Raw genomic sequence first — 17,797 nt, 5'->3', positions numbered from 1 at the left:
ATATATATATATATAATCCAAACTGTAAAAATGTGATATTTTAAAAATTATGACAAAGCAATTCATCGAAGAAAACTATAAAGTTTAGGGTGACATACAGTATAATCTCGATGCTTGTAAGAAGGAAATGTATAGCGCGGAGACTTCGTTATTAGTGCCTCCTATTAATAGTGATAAGGAGAGCTGCTTCATGGATTAGCGTTAATGATAGTTACGTAAACCGGGGCTGTCCAACCTTAGGTAATCTGAGGGCCGCATCACAATGCGTATTTAGTAATTTGCTGAGCAGCAGCGACACAACCTCGAAAGCCTGAACTAACGAACAACACTAATTGCGCGCTCACGTTCCCCATGAACGCCCAGAGCATGCGCATTGGACGTGCAAGAACGCTTCTTTGAACACATCTAGTATTTGAAAAACACCTGGGTATATAGTGATGTAAAAACGCCAAATAAAACTACCAACATCGAGATTATCGATTAGTGATAGAATTAAATTATCTAATACGCATTCAATTCAAATTATTTTATTTTTTTTTCGTGAAAATCAAAACCCACAGGCGGGCCGCACAAAATCGCACCGCGACCCGTGCTTTGGACAGCCCTGATGTAAACGATACAATTCTCTACTGTTGGAAATTTCCGAGTAAATAAATTAATACTGGATATTGCTAAGGTCGTGAATATAGAATAAAAGTATGGAAAGCGATATTTAAATTATAAACCAATTTTGCGCGTCCTTAATAAGTCAAAGTTAATTTAGCTTTAATAAGTCGATCTTTTTTACTTAACTGAATTTGACAATAGAGTTCTTACGTAGTAGTAGCAGCAGCAGCAGCGTGCAGTAAAACAAACCTAAATACTCTTTAAATAATAATCAAAAAGGCTTATGGCAGATTCTGATTTAGCGTATCACAGAGGCACGCTTATCTCATTTAGAGACGGTGTTATAATATGCGCACTGACTGGACGGAGAAAACTACTTAGGCGCCACTCGTTGTTGCAAAAGCGTACTTTAAAAAACAAGGAAACAAATAAATACCTAATCATACGTCAATACTTTTACAATACAAAAACTTTGAAATTGTTTGAGATGTTTCTATATTTTAAATCACGCACAAACTTTTGAAGAAAAACTTTAGTATTATTCCAACTCATATAAATGCCACGGAATTCGAACAAAACTGTTTACCACAATTTCAACTTTGTTTTTAGCATCAAAACTCCAACTGTTATATTCCACTTGGAAGAAATTGCACACTGGCTCATAAAATATTTACTAATCGCCAAACTCTTAGCAAACTTAAGCAACAAAATCTATTCCTCATTATAAGACTTGATACATTCATTTTAAACTTTTATTTCTTGGCCTTTCAGGCAATATTTTATTTATTTCTATTATTTCTACACCCGAGACATCACTGCAGTACATTCTATAGCGCACAGCGTTTCTGGAGCAACCATTACCCTTAAAAATGAAAGTTCCACTTCTTAAAGTAATGAAAACTATAGGTCATATAATGTATCCGTTTTATGCAGTTTCAATTGCAGTATCTACATAATGTTTGGCTCATACGGATAATATTTAATGTAGGGTGCATACATATATGTATGATCATATATATTGCGAAGTAGAGTATATGAAGCAGTTATGAAATTTTAAATTCTGAAAAATTCTGCCAGAGTATCATGGTAGGTACTTGATAAAAGAACTTCCAATCTTCTTGGCGCCTATTTCATATAATCATGTACATTTTCCTCTTTTTGGTTCTTCTCCTAGAGGTAAAGTGGTTACAAAACAGCAATTGTATAAAGAAAATACTGAAATCACTATTTTTCATTAATCATTGCTATGGCTGATAGTAATTGATTCAATTCGGGAAGATAGATTTAGAACAGTTCCTAAGACAAATACAACACAATGTGGAAATTTTCCAGAATCCAGAAGTCCACTTATTTTATTTCAATTTGTATGGATTGTTCTTAGTATATAGTTATGAACAAAAGTTATTTTCAATGATACTCCGTTCCCACAAACTGATCTCGGAAGATCTTTCACGATAATAATAATAATAAATAGTTGTTAAATCTGGTACAAACAGAAAGCACTCAACAGTGGTAAACGTGAGCCTTGTCGTCGATGGAGAATAGTGAAAAGATTCCACACAGAGCTGGCGGCAGTATATTTTTTGTTTATGATACAGAACTGATGTTGGGACAAGATACAAGATTTTCATAGCAGAAAGGCTGTGTGTGTGTGTGTGTGTGTGTGTGTGTGTGTGTGTGTGTGTGTGTGTGTGTGAGTGTGAGAGAGAGAGAGAGAGAGAGAGAGAGAGAGATAGTATTAGCGGTGACATAGTACACAGTACATAACTTGAAGTTAGTTACAACAGCCATTTAGCATGTAGCATAAAGCCTATATACAAGGCATTTCTAAATGATCTAATTTACGATCATGCATAGCAAAGTTAAAACTTACATTTAAACCGATAAAAAAATTGAAAAACAAAATGTAGCTTCACGTGTTTCTACGGGTATATAATACCAACACCCAGAATGGTTGCCCACATGTTTAAAACTGATCCTTCTCTTTATCTTCACTCATCACAAAGACGAAGATAACACTGGGTATAAAATGTTCAATTAACTTTCACATAATCCAACAAGGAGAAATTCGGCTTTGGTAATATCATGATTCATCTACATTCGTCATAATATGGAGCTTTACGAGCATAAATTAAATGCTTAATTTTCATTAGCATTAGTGAAACATGGCGAAAGTTATCAATGCATTCGTAAATCCTACCTGGATAATGGATTCAACATTAGAGATGCGAAATCCAAACATAAAAAGAGTGTGCTTAAAACGTTATCCTATAAACAATTCGGGAACCAACTACAACCTTTCCCAGGACAAGTGATTTGCTCAATATACATAAAATATATTTAGCAGAAAAAGTTAATCGAATTCAAAAGGGCCTTTCTCGTTTTTTATTGCATTTACACTATACATGAATACGTTAATCATTGAATATATTGTAAAATTAATTTGTCTATAAATAAATGGTTGCGAACTGTGAAATTTTATTTTTGTCGAAATCTCAAGCACTCATCAAACTCTTTGTTTCGAATTATTGGATTCTCTTATGTCGTTCAATGCAGTATATGTTTTCTAATAGGGCAACTCATGTATTCTTGGTGGGGAAACATACAATACGCTTGTTCTGCTATTAAAAATCTCATTAAATATAGTAATATGAACTTATTATTGCAAATTGATTTTAAATTATCTGTAGGCAATCTTAAATATGTACACAGTAGGATTGGGATGCTCAGTTACTTAATGGGAGGAATATGAATAACCAGTTTACACCGTTGATACAGCTATGCCGAAAGGAACTAGACAATTCGCCTCATTTAATCCTAAATATTCACAGAACATGACACTCATTAAAGATATTACGATTTTAACGTTAAACATTGTGACTTATTTCAAGTGGTAACTTTGGTAGATACTTTTCCTAGTAAAATATAATAGTTAGATTCTTATTTATGACATTTTATTTATTCTTTCAGTAAGAGACTAATACAGAAGTTACTTTAATTATCGCGATGAAGATAGATTATTAAGGACTTGCTAATCAATGTAACTGTATACTTCAAGGAGTGAATGTGCTTTTTTAAAAAAATATCTTGCTGCTAATGAATGAACTAATTCAGCTTTTTCACACAAACTAATATAAGCTTGAATAATCTACTCTGCACAACCCACAGGGTACAAAACTATTTAATCTAACCGTGCAACACCAAAGTTATGGATATAAAAATGGGCATCAACAGTAGCCAATGCCGTGCACAACGCTCTCAAGGGCAAGATGTCCACACTGCTGCTTCCTCTTGTGGTTACCCCCGTGCTGGTTGACCACCGGCCGACATGTGCACCTGAGCATGCTCCCACCATACGGGTAGCGTTTTAAAACAAACATGCGGCATCAGTATCAGTTAGAAACATGCACTTTCAAATGTTCATAAAATGTTGACAAAAAACAAAAACAAACATTGGTTAGTAAAGACATCCACACAAACACAACTAGCATTTTAATCAACTAATGTAATCTCCAATTTACTTATACAATGATAAATGAACATTACAAAGTACAAATCTATTCTACAGTCATATCAGTACTATCCTAACATCCATTCAGCCATTTTGCTTTTTTTTGCTTTTTCAAATCGTGCATTCCTTAATGCAAAAATAATAATTCTACGAACTGATTCGCAAAACCAACATTATAAGGTATAATTTAATGGTCATTTGACATTAAAATGCAGTGATTAAATTAGGCTTAGACAGTATCTAAGAAGTCGTTAAATTTAAAAAGCATAACATGGTTGGGGATATCATAAATAAAGCCTGTGAAAGTAATTGAAACTATACATACCTTTAGAAGCCAAAGTATTAATACGATCAAAAATTCATTACTTATTTTGTTTTACTAATTTTCTTTACTTATCCCTTTATTTCCTTCTTTTACTGATTTTCTTTACTTATCCATTTATTTCCTTCCAATTTTTATAAGTAATTTTTTTCTTGATGACAGAGGCATTTTAATTTGCATACGTATCATGGAAATTTTAGACATTCTTGATCTGAAAATGAGCCTGCTGATTGTAAAAATGCTCAAGCATATCCTGTTTCTGATTTATCCACTTACGTTGAAAACATCTACCCAAAAAGATAAGAGTAATATGAGCTTTCTACATGATTCCCAGATGCTCTGCACGTTACGTGAGAGCAAACGTATCAGAGTTAAAAATATCCCACTAGCAGCACGATACTATAAATTCCATCAGATTGGTATCAGAGCAATGATCGATCTGCACTTCAGGCACAGATAGTGTTTCAAAAAAAAAAGCGAAGCCTTGCATGTTCCGTATTCCATTACAATATGCTACGTTTCTTTCCTTTTTCTCCCAATGAATAGCGTTCAAAATGTAAATTTATCATCATCGTAACATTATACTCCAGAAGAGAAAACTTACTAGGTTCGCAATGGGATTTAAGTTTGCGAATCTAAACTCAATTATTCTAAATTAATTTGGGATGTGAATGATTTTCAGGAACAGACACTCCTAACACAAGGATTGATCGACTTGTTTGTTAAAAAAGGACAGCAGATAAAAAATACAATCATTTGTAATTCTAAAGAAATCAACACATTGGAGCAGACAGCCAATGAGATTAGTTTCTCACAACCTATTCTAACTTTTTAAGATAGTATGGTTTTGAGAGCATCATACTTTTGTCTATATGTACCACAGAGTTCTCCCCCTTCTGTACAATATAAAGTTTGGCATGAATTTTCTAACTATTTTTCGCATCATCTAAATTGTACATTTGGCACCATAAAAGGATCGCTGATAGCAATGTAGGAGTCACTATAACATTCATTTAAGAAACCCAACCACTTGTGAGCACAGAACGAAGGATTCTACATTCTAAATTTTCCATAGCAGTTAGGATGAAAGATCACCTTCATTAACATTTTGCAAAGATCAAAAACGCTGACTTAAACAGAGACAGTGTCAATTTTTGTCAGCTTTAATTTGGAGCAGGTCAGAAGATCAACGTTTCAAACTATGAAAGATCAATTAGTCTTATATCCGCTTATCAGACAAACCTCGTCCTTTTGCAATCTGTATCTCGACTCGGAGTACTTTAGGTTGTTGGAGTGGGTACATTTCGTTTATTATCTGTTATAACTTGATTACAGCTAGTAAGTATAAACTATAAATTGATTTTAATATTTCCCGTTTAGAACAATGTTTTTTTTTATGATTTATTCTTATTCAAAATGTAAATAGTCTCAGGTCGACTGTGTGTATTTAGCCGTTTATTTTAATCTACAAGTATGAATAAAAAAAACTACTTTGACAAAAAAAGATATTAGGAAATTTCAGAACATATTTAGCAGTCTGGCCAGGCGTATACAGATGAATACACACAACTGCGACTAAAAGAATGTATCAATGACCTGCCAACAGCGAATTCCGCAAATGGAAATAAACAGAAACCAAGCAGAGAAGAATTGCTGGATCTATTTATAGGTAGTGTTAGAAAGGCCACCTTATCCTACTAAAAACTCCTCGGGCGAGGTTACGGCTCGAATCGGACACCCTGACATCAGTTAGAAATATTATACAACTGGAAAAGAAAGAAATACCATATAACATTCAAAGCCGTGAACTACTATTAATAACAACCATAGCCTGATGCGAGAAGGACGCTTCAAAAAGCAGAGATATCACTAGTTGGGAAATTGCTCACATGCTATCCAGCAATAACATCCAAAAGTGTTTCTCGTGCAACAACCATTTATAGTGAAAAGAAGAAAATCAATGAATCTTGCTTGTTGAAGAGGTGAAAAAAAAAGGACTGAATCGATACATAGCATCATACAAGTATATGTATCTGACAGGCGAAAGCGTGTGTAGCATTTGCTGGAAGACCACACTGTGCTCACCAAGTTTGATGACGTGAGAGCATGTTCATTCTGGAGCAACACGCAGAACGGTTTTATTTTTCTCCAGTAACGTTGATAGTAACATGTAAACGTACATCCGAAATTGGAAATCGTGTCTATAGAAATAAGCAACCAGTTTTTGACAACTTTTGGCAACTATTTCAACGCATCTGGAAATATGTAAAAACAAAAAATATTAGTAGCGTGCGGTGTGTAAATGAATATGCAGGATGTTGATTTGTTGTTAGCACAACTCCCATAGGGGAGGGGGAAGGAATCAAGCAAACAAAGACGTGAAATTATTTCTTGTTCTGGTTCCGAAATATTGCTTCATTATACGGAACCAATGATAGTAAATGACAACGGAAGTTTTAATCACGTCAGAATACTTCCTTTTTAATAAGATTTCTAAGCTACTGTTAATGCATATTTACTGATCTGTTTTAAAGAAAACAGATTTTTTCCCCGTTTTTCTATAAAACTGAGCTATCAGGGTTTTGCGTATTTTAGCGGAGAAGAATTTGCTTCCAATAACTGTGGATGATGCATTCTTAAAGTCATTCTTGAGTTCATTGAAAGGTTTAAAAAGCTAATCATACCTTAAATAAAATTATTCACAAGAGTTAAATAATGATTAATTTTTCACACCAAAGGAAGATTCTAATACCACATGTTTACTTTTCTTTATTTTCTTTTGATTTTTATCGCTTCTGATGAAAGCATTCCTTTCTGGTAACATCATCCCGCAGAAACTTATAGAAACATTCATGCCTATCGAAAGTCCTAACCCACAAAGACGTTTCAATGTTTGCAACGATCTCCATAAAAAGTGAATTTTACGAAACCTCTGATATTTTTCCTCATCCAAAAATGAGGTCTCAAGAATTTAACTGAATTAGAAAACTGACCATCGAAAGGAAATATATTTGTCGCTCGCGCAGTTGTCATTGAGAACTAATTTATTTTGACCAGAATTATTAAAACTATCAAAAGGTCTGCAAGTTATCTAACAAACCCTCCCATTTCACCAGCGTATAAATCCACCAGTCAACATATTAACAGCTTTTTCGGTTTCCATCCTGTCTCGATTTAACCACCCACTGTGGTCGTTTATAATTGCATAATTTGTGCCAAGCTAAACAATTTTACAAAATGCCACTTTAAAATTATTAAAAATCGTAACCCTACATTTCGCTTTAATTAAAATCATAAAAAATACCCCTTTCATTATCTTCTTAAGACAATTACAAACTCCTAGAGATAATATGTATTTTAGAGAATTAAAAGCATTTTGTTATTGAGTTCAAAATTCTGAATGCAACGGATGAATTTTAAAATTTAATTTTTATTACTTAGTTGTAGTAGTTCAAGGTTATTCCAAGCTCCCAGCGAAACTAAATCATGTGTGATTACTAATTTTTGTTTATAAAAACTTTTACTATTTTTGCATTCAAAATTAGAGCATGCATTACTGATAACGATCGTTAAATTAAAATGCATCGGATTTGATGAATATTAGCACATCAAAACACTCGGAATCCTTTTACTCCAGAGATCTTTACTGCAAATAGTTGTCAACATTTCTAAATAATGGAGAAAGGTAGCCATTAGAATACTCAAGGCAAACCCGCTGATTTTTATATATATGCTAATTCCAATCCCACTGTGACCAAAATTTAATTTAAAAATGTTAATTCTAAAAGAAAGGTATCATGTTTTCTTCTCTGTGCTAAGAAATTAGTTGTCAATACGATTATATTGCATAGTTCTGCGGAAAGATTCTTCTAGCTTGAAAAGGATGTCCTGCTTAGGAAGATCAACTTGTTTTATTAATTCTCCTAAATTAATTTGCAAACCTGCTACTCATTCAGACAACTTATTCTTTTTCCATTTTGAAAAATTTATGCCGTTCAAAATTGCATTTATTACCAGCTTCCTTGTTTTCGTCTCATTAAATAGCAATTATTATTCTCCAACATGACTTAAAATAGCCTCGTCATTAAATCCTTGTTTATAGAATAGAATGGCAGTCAAACTACATTAGGTACGAACGTCTCGACAAAACAAAGACACAATACACACATCCGTGCGTCAAATGGCGAAGCTAAAATGAATAATGGCTTACCTCATCCGTTTCAGACCCAAACAACAAGAGATCAAAAGGTATGGCAGCAACAATGTCGATGATAAACCAGCCTCGCAAATAATGAAGAGCAATTCTTCCCGGATGACTGACCACCTCGTCATTCGAATTAATGTAAGTAGTCCTGAAGTTGATAAGAATGTCAATTATGAACATAACATCCACAATAAGATCAATCACCATTATAGGATCATCACCGTACTTTTGTTTTCTCCTACTCTCTGGCTTTTCTTCATTGAGCAGGAAGGCCGCCACGTACGGCGTAAAGATGGCCGTGTAGATCACCAGCAGTAGAATAATCCAGTCCCAGACGGCCTTAAATGGAGAATAATGAAGAATGGTCCACTTGTGAATTCTCGGTTTCTGGAGCTTGTACTCTGGAAGAACATCCGCTCCTAAAGATAATACCTAAAAAACATTAAAAGATAACGCACTATAAAACCTTGTAGTACTGGAATCGAACGAATGATCAAAGGATTATTTATTTATTTATATTTATTTGATCAAATTTAAATCAATTATATACGCAATTTCTTCATAATAATTTACTAAAAAGACAAGAAGCGTCCCCAAGTGTACTTTAAAAAAGAAAATGAATAAACATTTAGAATAATACAAAGGATTGGTATTATACTTTTTTTTTCTTTTTTCGAAAACATTGATATTAACGTAATAAGGCGAGATCGCAAGTCCAAGTTATTTGTTTTCCCACACAAAAGAGAATAAACAATATGGCTATAAATATTTATAGCCATATTGTTTATTCTCTTTTGTGTGGGAAAACAAATAACTTGGACTTGCGATCTCGCCTTATTAATATCTATATTATTAATATCGATCACACCACTAATAATATAGATTGTGGGCGTCCATTGATATCACTTCATTATCGCAATCTCTTCAAGTTTGACAGGTAATAAGCACAAACGAATACGCCTGGAATTAAACACATACAGTGATATGTTATGTTAGTTCAGCAGAGCTCTGAAAAAACAAGCGACCTAATAACTTGTTTCAAAGTTATAAAACACGTAGTTATATAGTAAACATTTGATATATTGTAAATTAGCACTGTCCATACAGATAGTAGCGTGTACATAATTTAGGAGTTTACGTATGTATATTAAGCATGTATATCCGTTGCTTAACAAATTCGTCTAATCTCACTTGTACGTGATATTTACTTAATACAAATGAAAAAAGTGACAGAGTCACTGTTTATAGCAAACTTGAACATTAACGATCTTTCTTAGAAATCGAAATATATTTCCGATGTGTGAAAAGAAAACAAAAGTGTTTTTTTTATTCAATACAGGTTTTAAGTTGTTTAGAATTTTTTTATGCTAGTTCTAACCACCTAAGACCACTATTATAACACAAGTAGTAAACCATTGAGCTAAACACGTTAAATCATTTTGTACAGGTTATTATTAATTTGCTAAAAAGTTTCTCTCCCCGGTAAGTATAATCAAAGCTATTAAAATTATTCGTCTGCAGAAATACCTAAAACGTTTATTATTAAACAAATAATGTTATAGAAGATAATGAATATAAACGTTATTATAAGTAAACTTTTTTTGGGGGGGGGGAGGTAGATGGACTGAGTCCTTGGCTCTTTATCCCGTCATCGGATTGAGAAAATCTATGAATGGGGTATTATTATTGAGCTATATAAGCTCTGATCATGGCAGGAGGGTAACAGCAATAGTCGAGCCTCAGTTAAAACTTCATTGGCATTGCTATCCATTACCCTCCCTGGGTACCCATTTTAGTCGCCTCGTACGACATGCATGGGCTTATATGCAAGTAAAGCCGTCTCTAAAAATTAAGACGATCCCCCGGACCACTCCCTATGAGTGACCGAAAGACCGTCTAACTCAGCGTTGGCTCCACTCAGTGACGCCCCCCCCACCACCACTGAGCAGAACCGCTCATATTCCAGAGAAAGGCATCCACCGACAAGGCCCCTCACAGGCCACGTCGGAGAACGTGGCTCAAAATGCTCTTTCAGGGCAACCCCCCGAAATTTAAGCTTCCCCCCTTACCAGGAGCAAAATTTCGGAAGAAACCTAAGACAGCGAAACTCGAAACTCATTCCATTTTAGTCGCCTCGTACGACATGCATGGGCCGCAATGAAGCTATTCTTATTCCGGCCACTACACGGGGGATAAATAAACTTTTATTTCCCGTGCCTATATATATGAATACATAATATATACAATATGGTGTCTTTGTTAGACTTACAAATACCGAGTATAAATACCGAGTGTTTATAGGAAAACAAATTTTAATCAATATATATATTTTTATATACTTATTTGTAAAATATTTTAATTATTAATATAATTAAATGCCGTTTCATACAGAAATGGATTTAACAAATTAAAAGTACACAAAATAAGTCTTGTAGATCAGTGCTTCTCAAACTTCTGGATGTCAGGGGACGAAAAAATTAAAATATTTCACCTCCCCCCACGAACAAAATCGTAATATAGACATATATTATTATAATATTTATTGTATTTATATTCAACACAAAATATACACAGCGAATATTGCAAAAATCAATGCAAATATTACATTTTAGCATCTTACATACATATTTGACATGGCACATTATCTCATATTTTTATATAGGTAGATATATTGTTATTGTACATTTGCAGTACAAATTACTAGCACATGAAACGTAAAACGATCAGTAATAAAGAAAGCATTAAAAACATAAAACAAGGTTAATAACAATTTAATGTGATGAATGTGTTTCAATACTGCTACACAATAAGTCAATATCACGTGAAATATTTGAAACTGCAATTCTTAGATTTCTGCTTTGAAATGGAACTTATATGAATAAGCCTATATTTACTAATATTCATTAAGCGCCGAAATACGCAGGAAGCAAAATTTGTAAACCCGCACCAATGTGTGATTTATTTTCCATTAAAATATAAAAAATTACAAAAAAAAAATAAATAATAAAAATTAAATACGTTTCTTTTAAGATAAAAAAAATCTACTTAGTCTAAAAACATTTTCAATTTGTTTTCATTATTTCACGGACCCCTCAACAAAACCTACTTCCCAAACAAAACCGCGACCCCCCAAGGGGGCCGCGCCCTATAATTTGGGAAGTGCTGTTGTAGATAAATATAACATCGGGATTTCATAAGATTAGATGGATTCTTGTCAAATCCTTCGTTTGCTCATACTAACTAGAGTATAAATAAAATGACTTCGGGTATCCCCCAAAGAAGCTTTTATGATAATGTACTGTGCAGTGTTTTCGAGATATCTTTAAGTGACTGCTGAAAATAGACGAACAAGTACTTTTTCTTACAAAATGCTACTCTGGCGTTGATACATTCGCGGATCTTTATAGAAACCGAAGTTAAAACTGAACACTCTTCTTAGATGTGACAAGAAATAAATTTTTTCCACTTTTTACAGCCCGGAGCGAAAACCATATTTTTATCACGATTTCTAAAATGGAACACACTTGAATCGAAACACGCCACCTTATGCCCAACCGAAGGCGATGTGAAATGGTTGTCTATTAATCAAAGTCATCAATGAGAGAATAAAGGATCTCATTTTTGTGTTATGTGCCAAGATCGCTTAACTTTTACTGTTTATGATGGCTTAAATGAATGAAATGATCGTAAAAAGAAAAAAAAAACAGGAAAGTCGTTTTACTGTTATCGTAAAGCTATTCAAAATTGCACTCGCGTGCATGTCGGCTAAAGTGTACATCATTTCGTATTCAGATCACGAATTCAAACATCGGAGTCGTATTTATCAGATAGAGATGAAAGAGGAAGTCGATCGGACTGTCCCAGTTCTTCCACATTCAGACTACTTGGGTATCGACCATAAATAGAAATGTATAACACATTGATAGGATGCACGAAACGTAGCAAATCAGCGGAACATTCCCATCCGCATCTTTGCGGGGAGGATTTGGCTGGTTACAACACGAAACCTGAGGTCATATCGCGAGTATATTATCGCTATAAATTTTTAGGTGCCACTAGACAGATCTGCATGTTACGTGGATGAAAAATCAAAAATATGGACAGACACAGTGAGAAAAACAATTTTTTGACGTACTTTTACCTCAAAAGTAAATTACTACATAGGACAAGCCTAAAATATATTTCTTTTCTGCTTAACTATATATACAATTTCGAAATCAATTTTTTTTTTCTTTTATATAAATCTCATCTGCTAAAGGCAAGCTTGGGTTGTTCAGAAGTACGGCCGAAGAAATTACGAGTAAGAACTCCTGGATATATTTCTATTAATTTCTATCGGACTGTCATGCACTCGGGGGCCAAGCGGTTAACGTGTGCTCGCTCTCTAGATTGAGGTTCGAATTCCTCCATGAGCAGTGTGGACGTCTGTATTTGATTATCCTTTGGGAAATGAATTTAGTTCCCCCAGCGCGAGATCATAACCCCGCCCGATGGAGACCAGAAAAGTTTCACGTTTATTATGTAGAGCAAGGTATAGCCTACGCACAGTACTAATATACAATAGTTTATAACCTTTCGTGTCAGATTACAAAGATAATCTGAAATCTTGCTTTTGAAGAACAAACACGACACTTTTAGTATGGTTAATCTTCGGATAAGGGGGAATATGATAGTCAACTTGTTCGGGGAGGGTTTATAGGACTGATGTGGAGGAAATATTTCAGTACATGAATAATGTAAGGAAAACTAGAGGCCATCCATGGAAATTGAGTAAGAGTGTGGTTGGGCAAGGGCACGAGGTGTAGATTTTTTGCTTGGAGAGTGGTGAATGAGTGGAATGGATTGCTAGAATCAGTTGTGTGTGCTTAGTTGGTGAATGATTTCAAGGCAAAACACGACAGGTGTTGATGGTTAATGTTTCTGTAATTGACCTCCAGCGAATGAGTCCACCGACATGGATGTACCCATATGTAATAATAACAGTTTTAATAGCAAACTTTATGGCATGTTGATTGAAGGATAAATCTGATATTTTTGCACATATGCAGCCAACTTTTTTATATGTATAATGAACGAAATTAAGAAGCTTTTGATAGTAAATTTCTTTCGCAAAAAATAGTCATTCTGTGGAATTGGTATTTTTTTTAAATCGTCATTATTCCTTTAATAACATAACAAAACACTGCCCTTAAAACAATTAGGGATTTGAACTACATTACAGTAGACAAGGAATTATATTCTTATTTTACTTATGAAATATGTTTAAAACTGGGTAGGCTGCTTGTATTTGAAGGCAGATGGCTTCATATCAAATATGAAGTATCCGTAATGTACATCACACTTCTTTTCGGACGTATATGTTACTAGGCATTATGGAAAGGGTCACTACTTAGACCGGTTTCGACTTCATCTGTGAAAGGGAGACGTGATTCTGATAGCTGTATCAATGAGAAATCATACTTTCCATATGCAAGTAGCAACTAGGATCTATTACCATATACAGGTGTTCTGGTTGCAAAGACAATTAATGCGGAAACTTTGTTTGCTTACTCTTTGGAAAAATTCACAATAAGAATAAAATATCTTGTCAAGTATAATTTAATTTGAAAACAATGAAAAAAGTTTTCTAAAACTAGAATTAATCTAGAGTATTTTTTTATTATGGTAATATCCCATTTTATTATTTGCATATGGAAAATAGGACTATTGTTGATACAGCAGTCTCATTTGAGTCCTTTGGATTGGAAATTCACATTAGATTCTTATACAATCTTCCTGTTTCACTCGACTTGAATAGTATATGCATTTATTTATTTTACATGAAAGTATTGTAATATATACAGCAATTTTCAGCTAGTGCTCATTGTGCCCACTTTTTTAAATAAATAATTGAATATTAAATAAATTTCTACATGAGGTTTAAGTTACTTATGTACATTAAAATAAATGCATTTCAATCACTCAATACAGTTTTCATTACCTGAATCCGAGAAACACAATTAATAACTACCAATTTCATCATCATTCCACAAGCTGAACAACCGAACGCCATCTCCTTTGCAGAACTGCTATGATATATGGCTCGGAGAAATCTACGGTGTTACGTTAGAAAGGTGGCAATGCCTAAGCTTTGTAATACTGTAGTGTTCTCTTTGTGCAGAAGAATGTCATTATTTCTCAATGAATTAAAAAAGAAAAAAAAGAAAACTGCACGAAGAAAATCGACACTACTGCTTCTAAGTCAACTCAATCCACGTTAGTTTGAAGATATTTTATTCTGTTTTGTGATTTTGATGGAGAGTATATATGAACTTAGGCGAAAGCTAGTTTTCAATTTTTCTATTAATTCCATGTTCCCTAATTTATAAAAATGTTTTTATTCTTTTAATTTTTTTTGTAAGTTTACTTTTTATTACATTACATTATATTTATTTATAAGTACTTAAAATATTTATAACTTTTTATAAATACATTTATTAATATAAAAATAGGAAAAATATACAACATTAGGGTATAATAAACTAATTTGTAGGACAATTACTGATAGGAAGTACCCCCTTTACGGAGAATTTGGTGATAAATATAAAATAATTTTATTTTGAGAGTTCAAACATCGAAAAATTGTCTTTAGCAATTCCTCTATATAATTAAATGATCAAACATTCGCTTTTTTTAAAAAATTCTTGTAATTATAGGCCATTAACATCCAAATTGATTATAATTTAAATTTTCCGATGCACCTGATATCATCAGCAGTTCTATTTATCGAAGCAATGCATACAAAAAAATGCGACACTCGATAATAAAGAAGCCTTCAGATATTTACTGGCGGCAACTGTTGCCAACGCTGACACTTTTTCAGTTCACCACTGTGAATAAAATTCAGAACGATGTAGCATTTCCATATAGGATGTTATAATCTACTAAAATGCCTCTTGTCACGTCAGTGATCAATAACTTCCTATTCCTGATCCAAATAGCACAAACGAGCTATTTGTACATCGTCTCTCGCTACAGGTGGTTCCGTCGCCTTGCCTCTCTTTGCTCTGTTGCTATAGCAACCCTGTGTACTATAAATAGTATGCATCAATATTATTTGCTCACTGCAAAATACTATATATTTTATTTATGCGACATTAAAGGCTTTCAATTGCCTTGTTAGTAAAGAGCCACGAATGGCATAAGGTCGAGTCCACACTACTTAAAAAAAAAAAAAGAAAGAAAACGAAGTACGTACTCGTCTGCAGCTGACAGGGTTATAAAACTGGCTAATTCCGCTCTTCAAAACCATAAATGAGCAGCTTATTTGATAGAACATGTGGTGGATATCGCTGATGAACTACTTTTTAATGGAAGAGCAAGTTTTTCACGTTGAAAGTCAAAGTGCAGTGCTTAAAATAGTCAATTTTCATTTTCGATTTTGGCTTTTATATATATATAGTAAACATACATGCATACATACATACTATGATTACTGTAGGATGCTATCAAATTACTTTCATCGTCCAATTTTTTTTTAAAATCAAACCCACCCAATAGTTGAACTCTGTATTTGAATACCAGTGAGGCAAAAAAAAAAAAAAACGATCTGCAAGAATAATATGATAATATATGAGTCAATTTATAATAATATTAACTTCATTAGCTTTTTTTTTATTATGCTAACTTAGCAGAAATAAAATACTGAGGACCGATATAAACATCGTGTGTCAGAACTATTTTTATAACAATCTCGAGTTACATTTGAAGAGTAAGTATATATACTACTGTACCGTATTAAAATATTCTGATATTCGAATCTATTCAAGTAAGAAAAAAACTTAAGATCTATTGAATACATACAGTTGCAACTGAACTATTTTCATGCAAACAATAGTGGTGTCCTGGTCAGCACTATTGAGCATCACTTCGTTTTAATATCTGAATGTACTTTTAGATAAATTCTAAATTCAAATTGATAATATATTCATGTTGACAGCATTATTAATTTGCAGAATATTAGCCACTTCTATATCAGGATACCAAGCTAATTACACAACTAATGTTCTATCCCAAAATCAACCGAATATGAATTAATTTCGCAAGCATGTCAAGAACAAGTGGCTAAAAGATGAAATTAGCTACATTAAATAGGATGTGCTTCTCCCCAATTCTCCCTAACTATATTTTTAATCAAAATGCGCATAAGATCAAGGTCAGAAAGTTTGTTAATTGTATTCTTTACCGGATTAAAAACCTGCCATCCCTATTTAATACCGACTAACTTGAGTTACTTGTAAACCCCTGATAAAAAAGCAGCCTAGACGAGATTTGAAATCGGGATCTTTCCAACCGAAGGACATCATCGATTGCTCGCTGTGGATTAGAAATCTGGAGTTGTAATGCAATCTGTTACTATTAGATGACTACTGCAAGGTTTAAAAATCTCTTTCCATAATATTTGAATATTCACATGCATATATTTGAAAATGAATGTTGAATATTTGCCTTTATTGGGAAAATCTGTCGACTTTTTTTTGAGAATTAAATTACGTCCATAATAGGTTAAATCCAAAGAACTTATTGTCCAAACTGTAAACAGTATTTCCTTCTCGTCCGATGACCACTGCTAATTTTTCGCTTTTAACATATGTGATGTCAAGTAAAATATGCTTCATCATTTTAGGCATCTTAATTCAATAACCCAATGCATTTCACATACTAACCGGCAATGCATTTAAAAAAATATGTCTAAAAAAAATAATAAAAATAAATAAAAAAACAAACCGCTGGCCAAGGTTTTGAAATGGCTTTCAGGTAGCACATTTCAGGTAAGAATTCTCTCACTTCTTACGTTCTTTACTAACACTTAATTTTTGACTGGTTATTATCATATTCGCCCGATCTTTTTATAAAAGTATTCATAAATAACATTTAATAAAATCTAATATTTAATTACAGTAGTTTGTGTATGAAAAAAAATCCCGCAAGAACGTGCACTGACACTACCTTTTGACGCCAGTCCTTGATACGCCGATGGACGACGAGAAACATGGCAGAACACCTCCTTTCCTGAACTGTTGTGACACTATCGAGTCGCTTTCGTTCTGGTCGGAAGACCAGAAAGCGCTGCTCGTTTTCACTACAGGTATCGGTAGGGGAAGAGGAACGCATC

General features: G+C 33.6%; 1 protein-coding gene across 1 annotated transcript in view; it reads right to left on the bottom strand.

Annotated features, from left to right (window-relative positions):
- Positions 1-17,797, bottom strand: part of LOC150100445 (voltage-gated inwardly rectifying potassium channel KCNH6-like) — a 477,512-nt gene that overhangs the window by 119,557 nt on the left and 340,158 nt on the right. Inside the window, exon 6 of the mRNA XM_090402922.1 lies at positions 8,650-9,075. Within this exon, the coding sequence (XP_090259048.1) occupies positions 8,650-9,075 (426 nt within the window). The remainder of the gene's footprint in view (positions 1-8,649; positions 9,076-17,797) is intronic.

Source organism: Typopeltis vanoorti, chromosome 13 (assembly GCF_054136105.1).
Source record: "Typopeltis vanoorti isolate ZY-2024b chromosome 13, IOZ_Tvanoo_1.0, whole genome shotgun sequence".
Lineage (NCBI taxonomy): Eukaryota > Metazoa > Arthropoda > Arachnida > Uropygi > Thelyphonidae > Typopeltis > Typopeltis vanoorti.
This window is presented reverse-complemented; position numbering and strand designations above follow the sequence as displayed.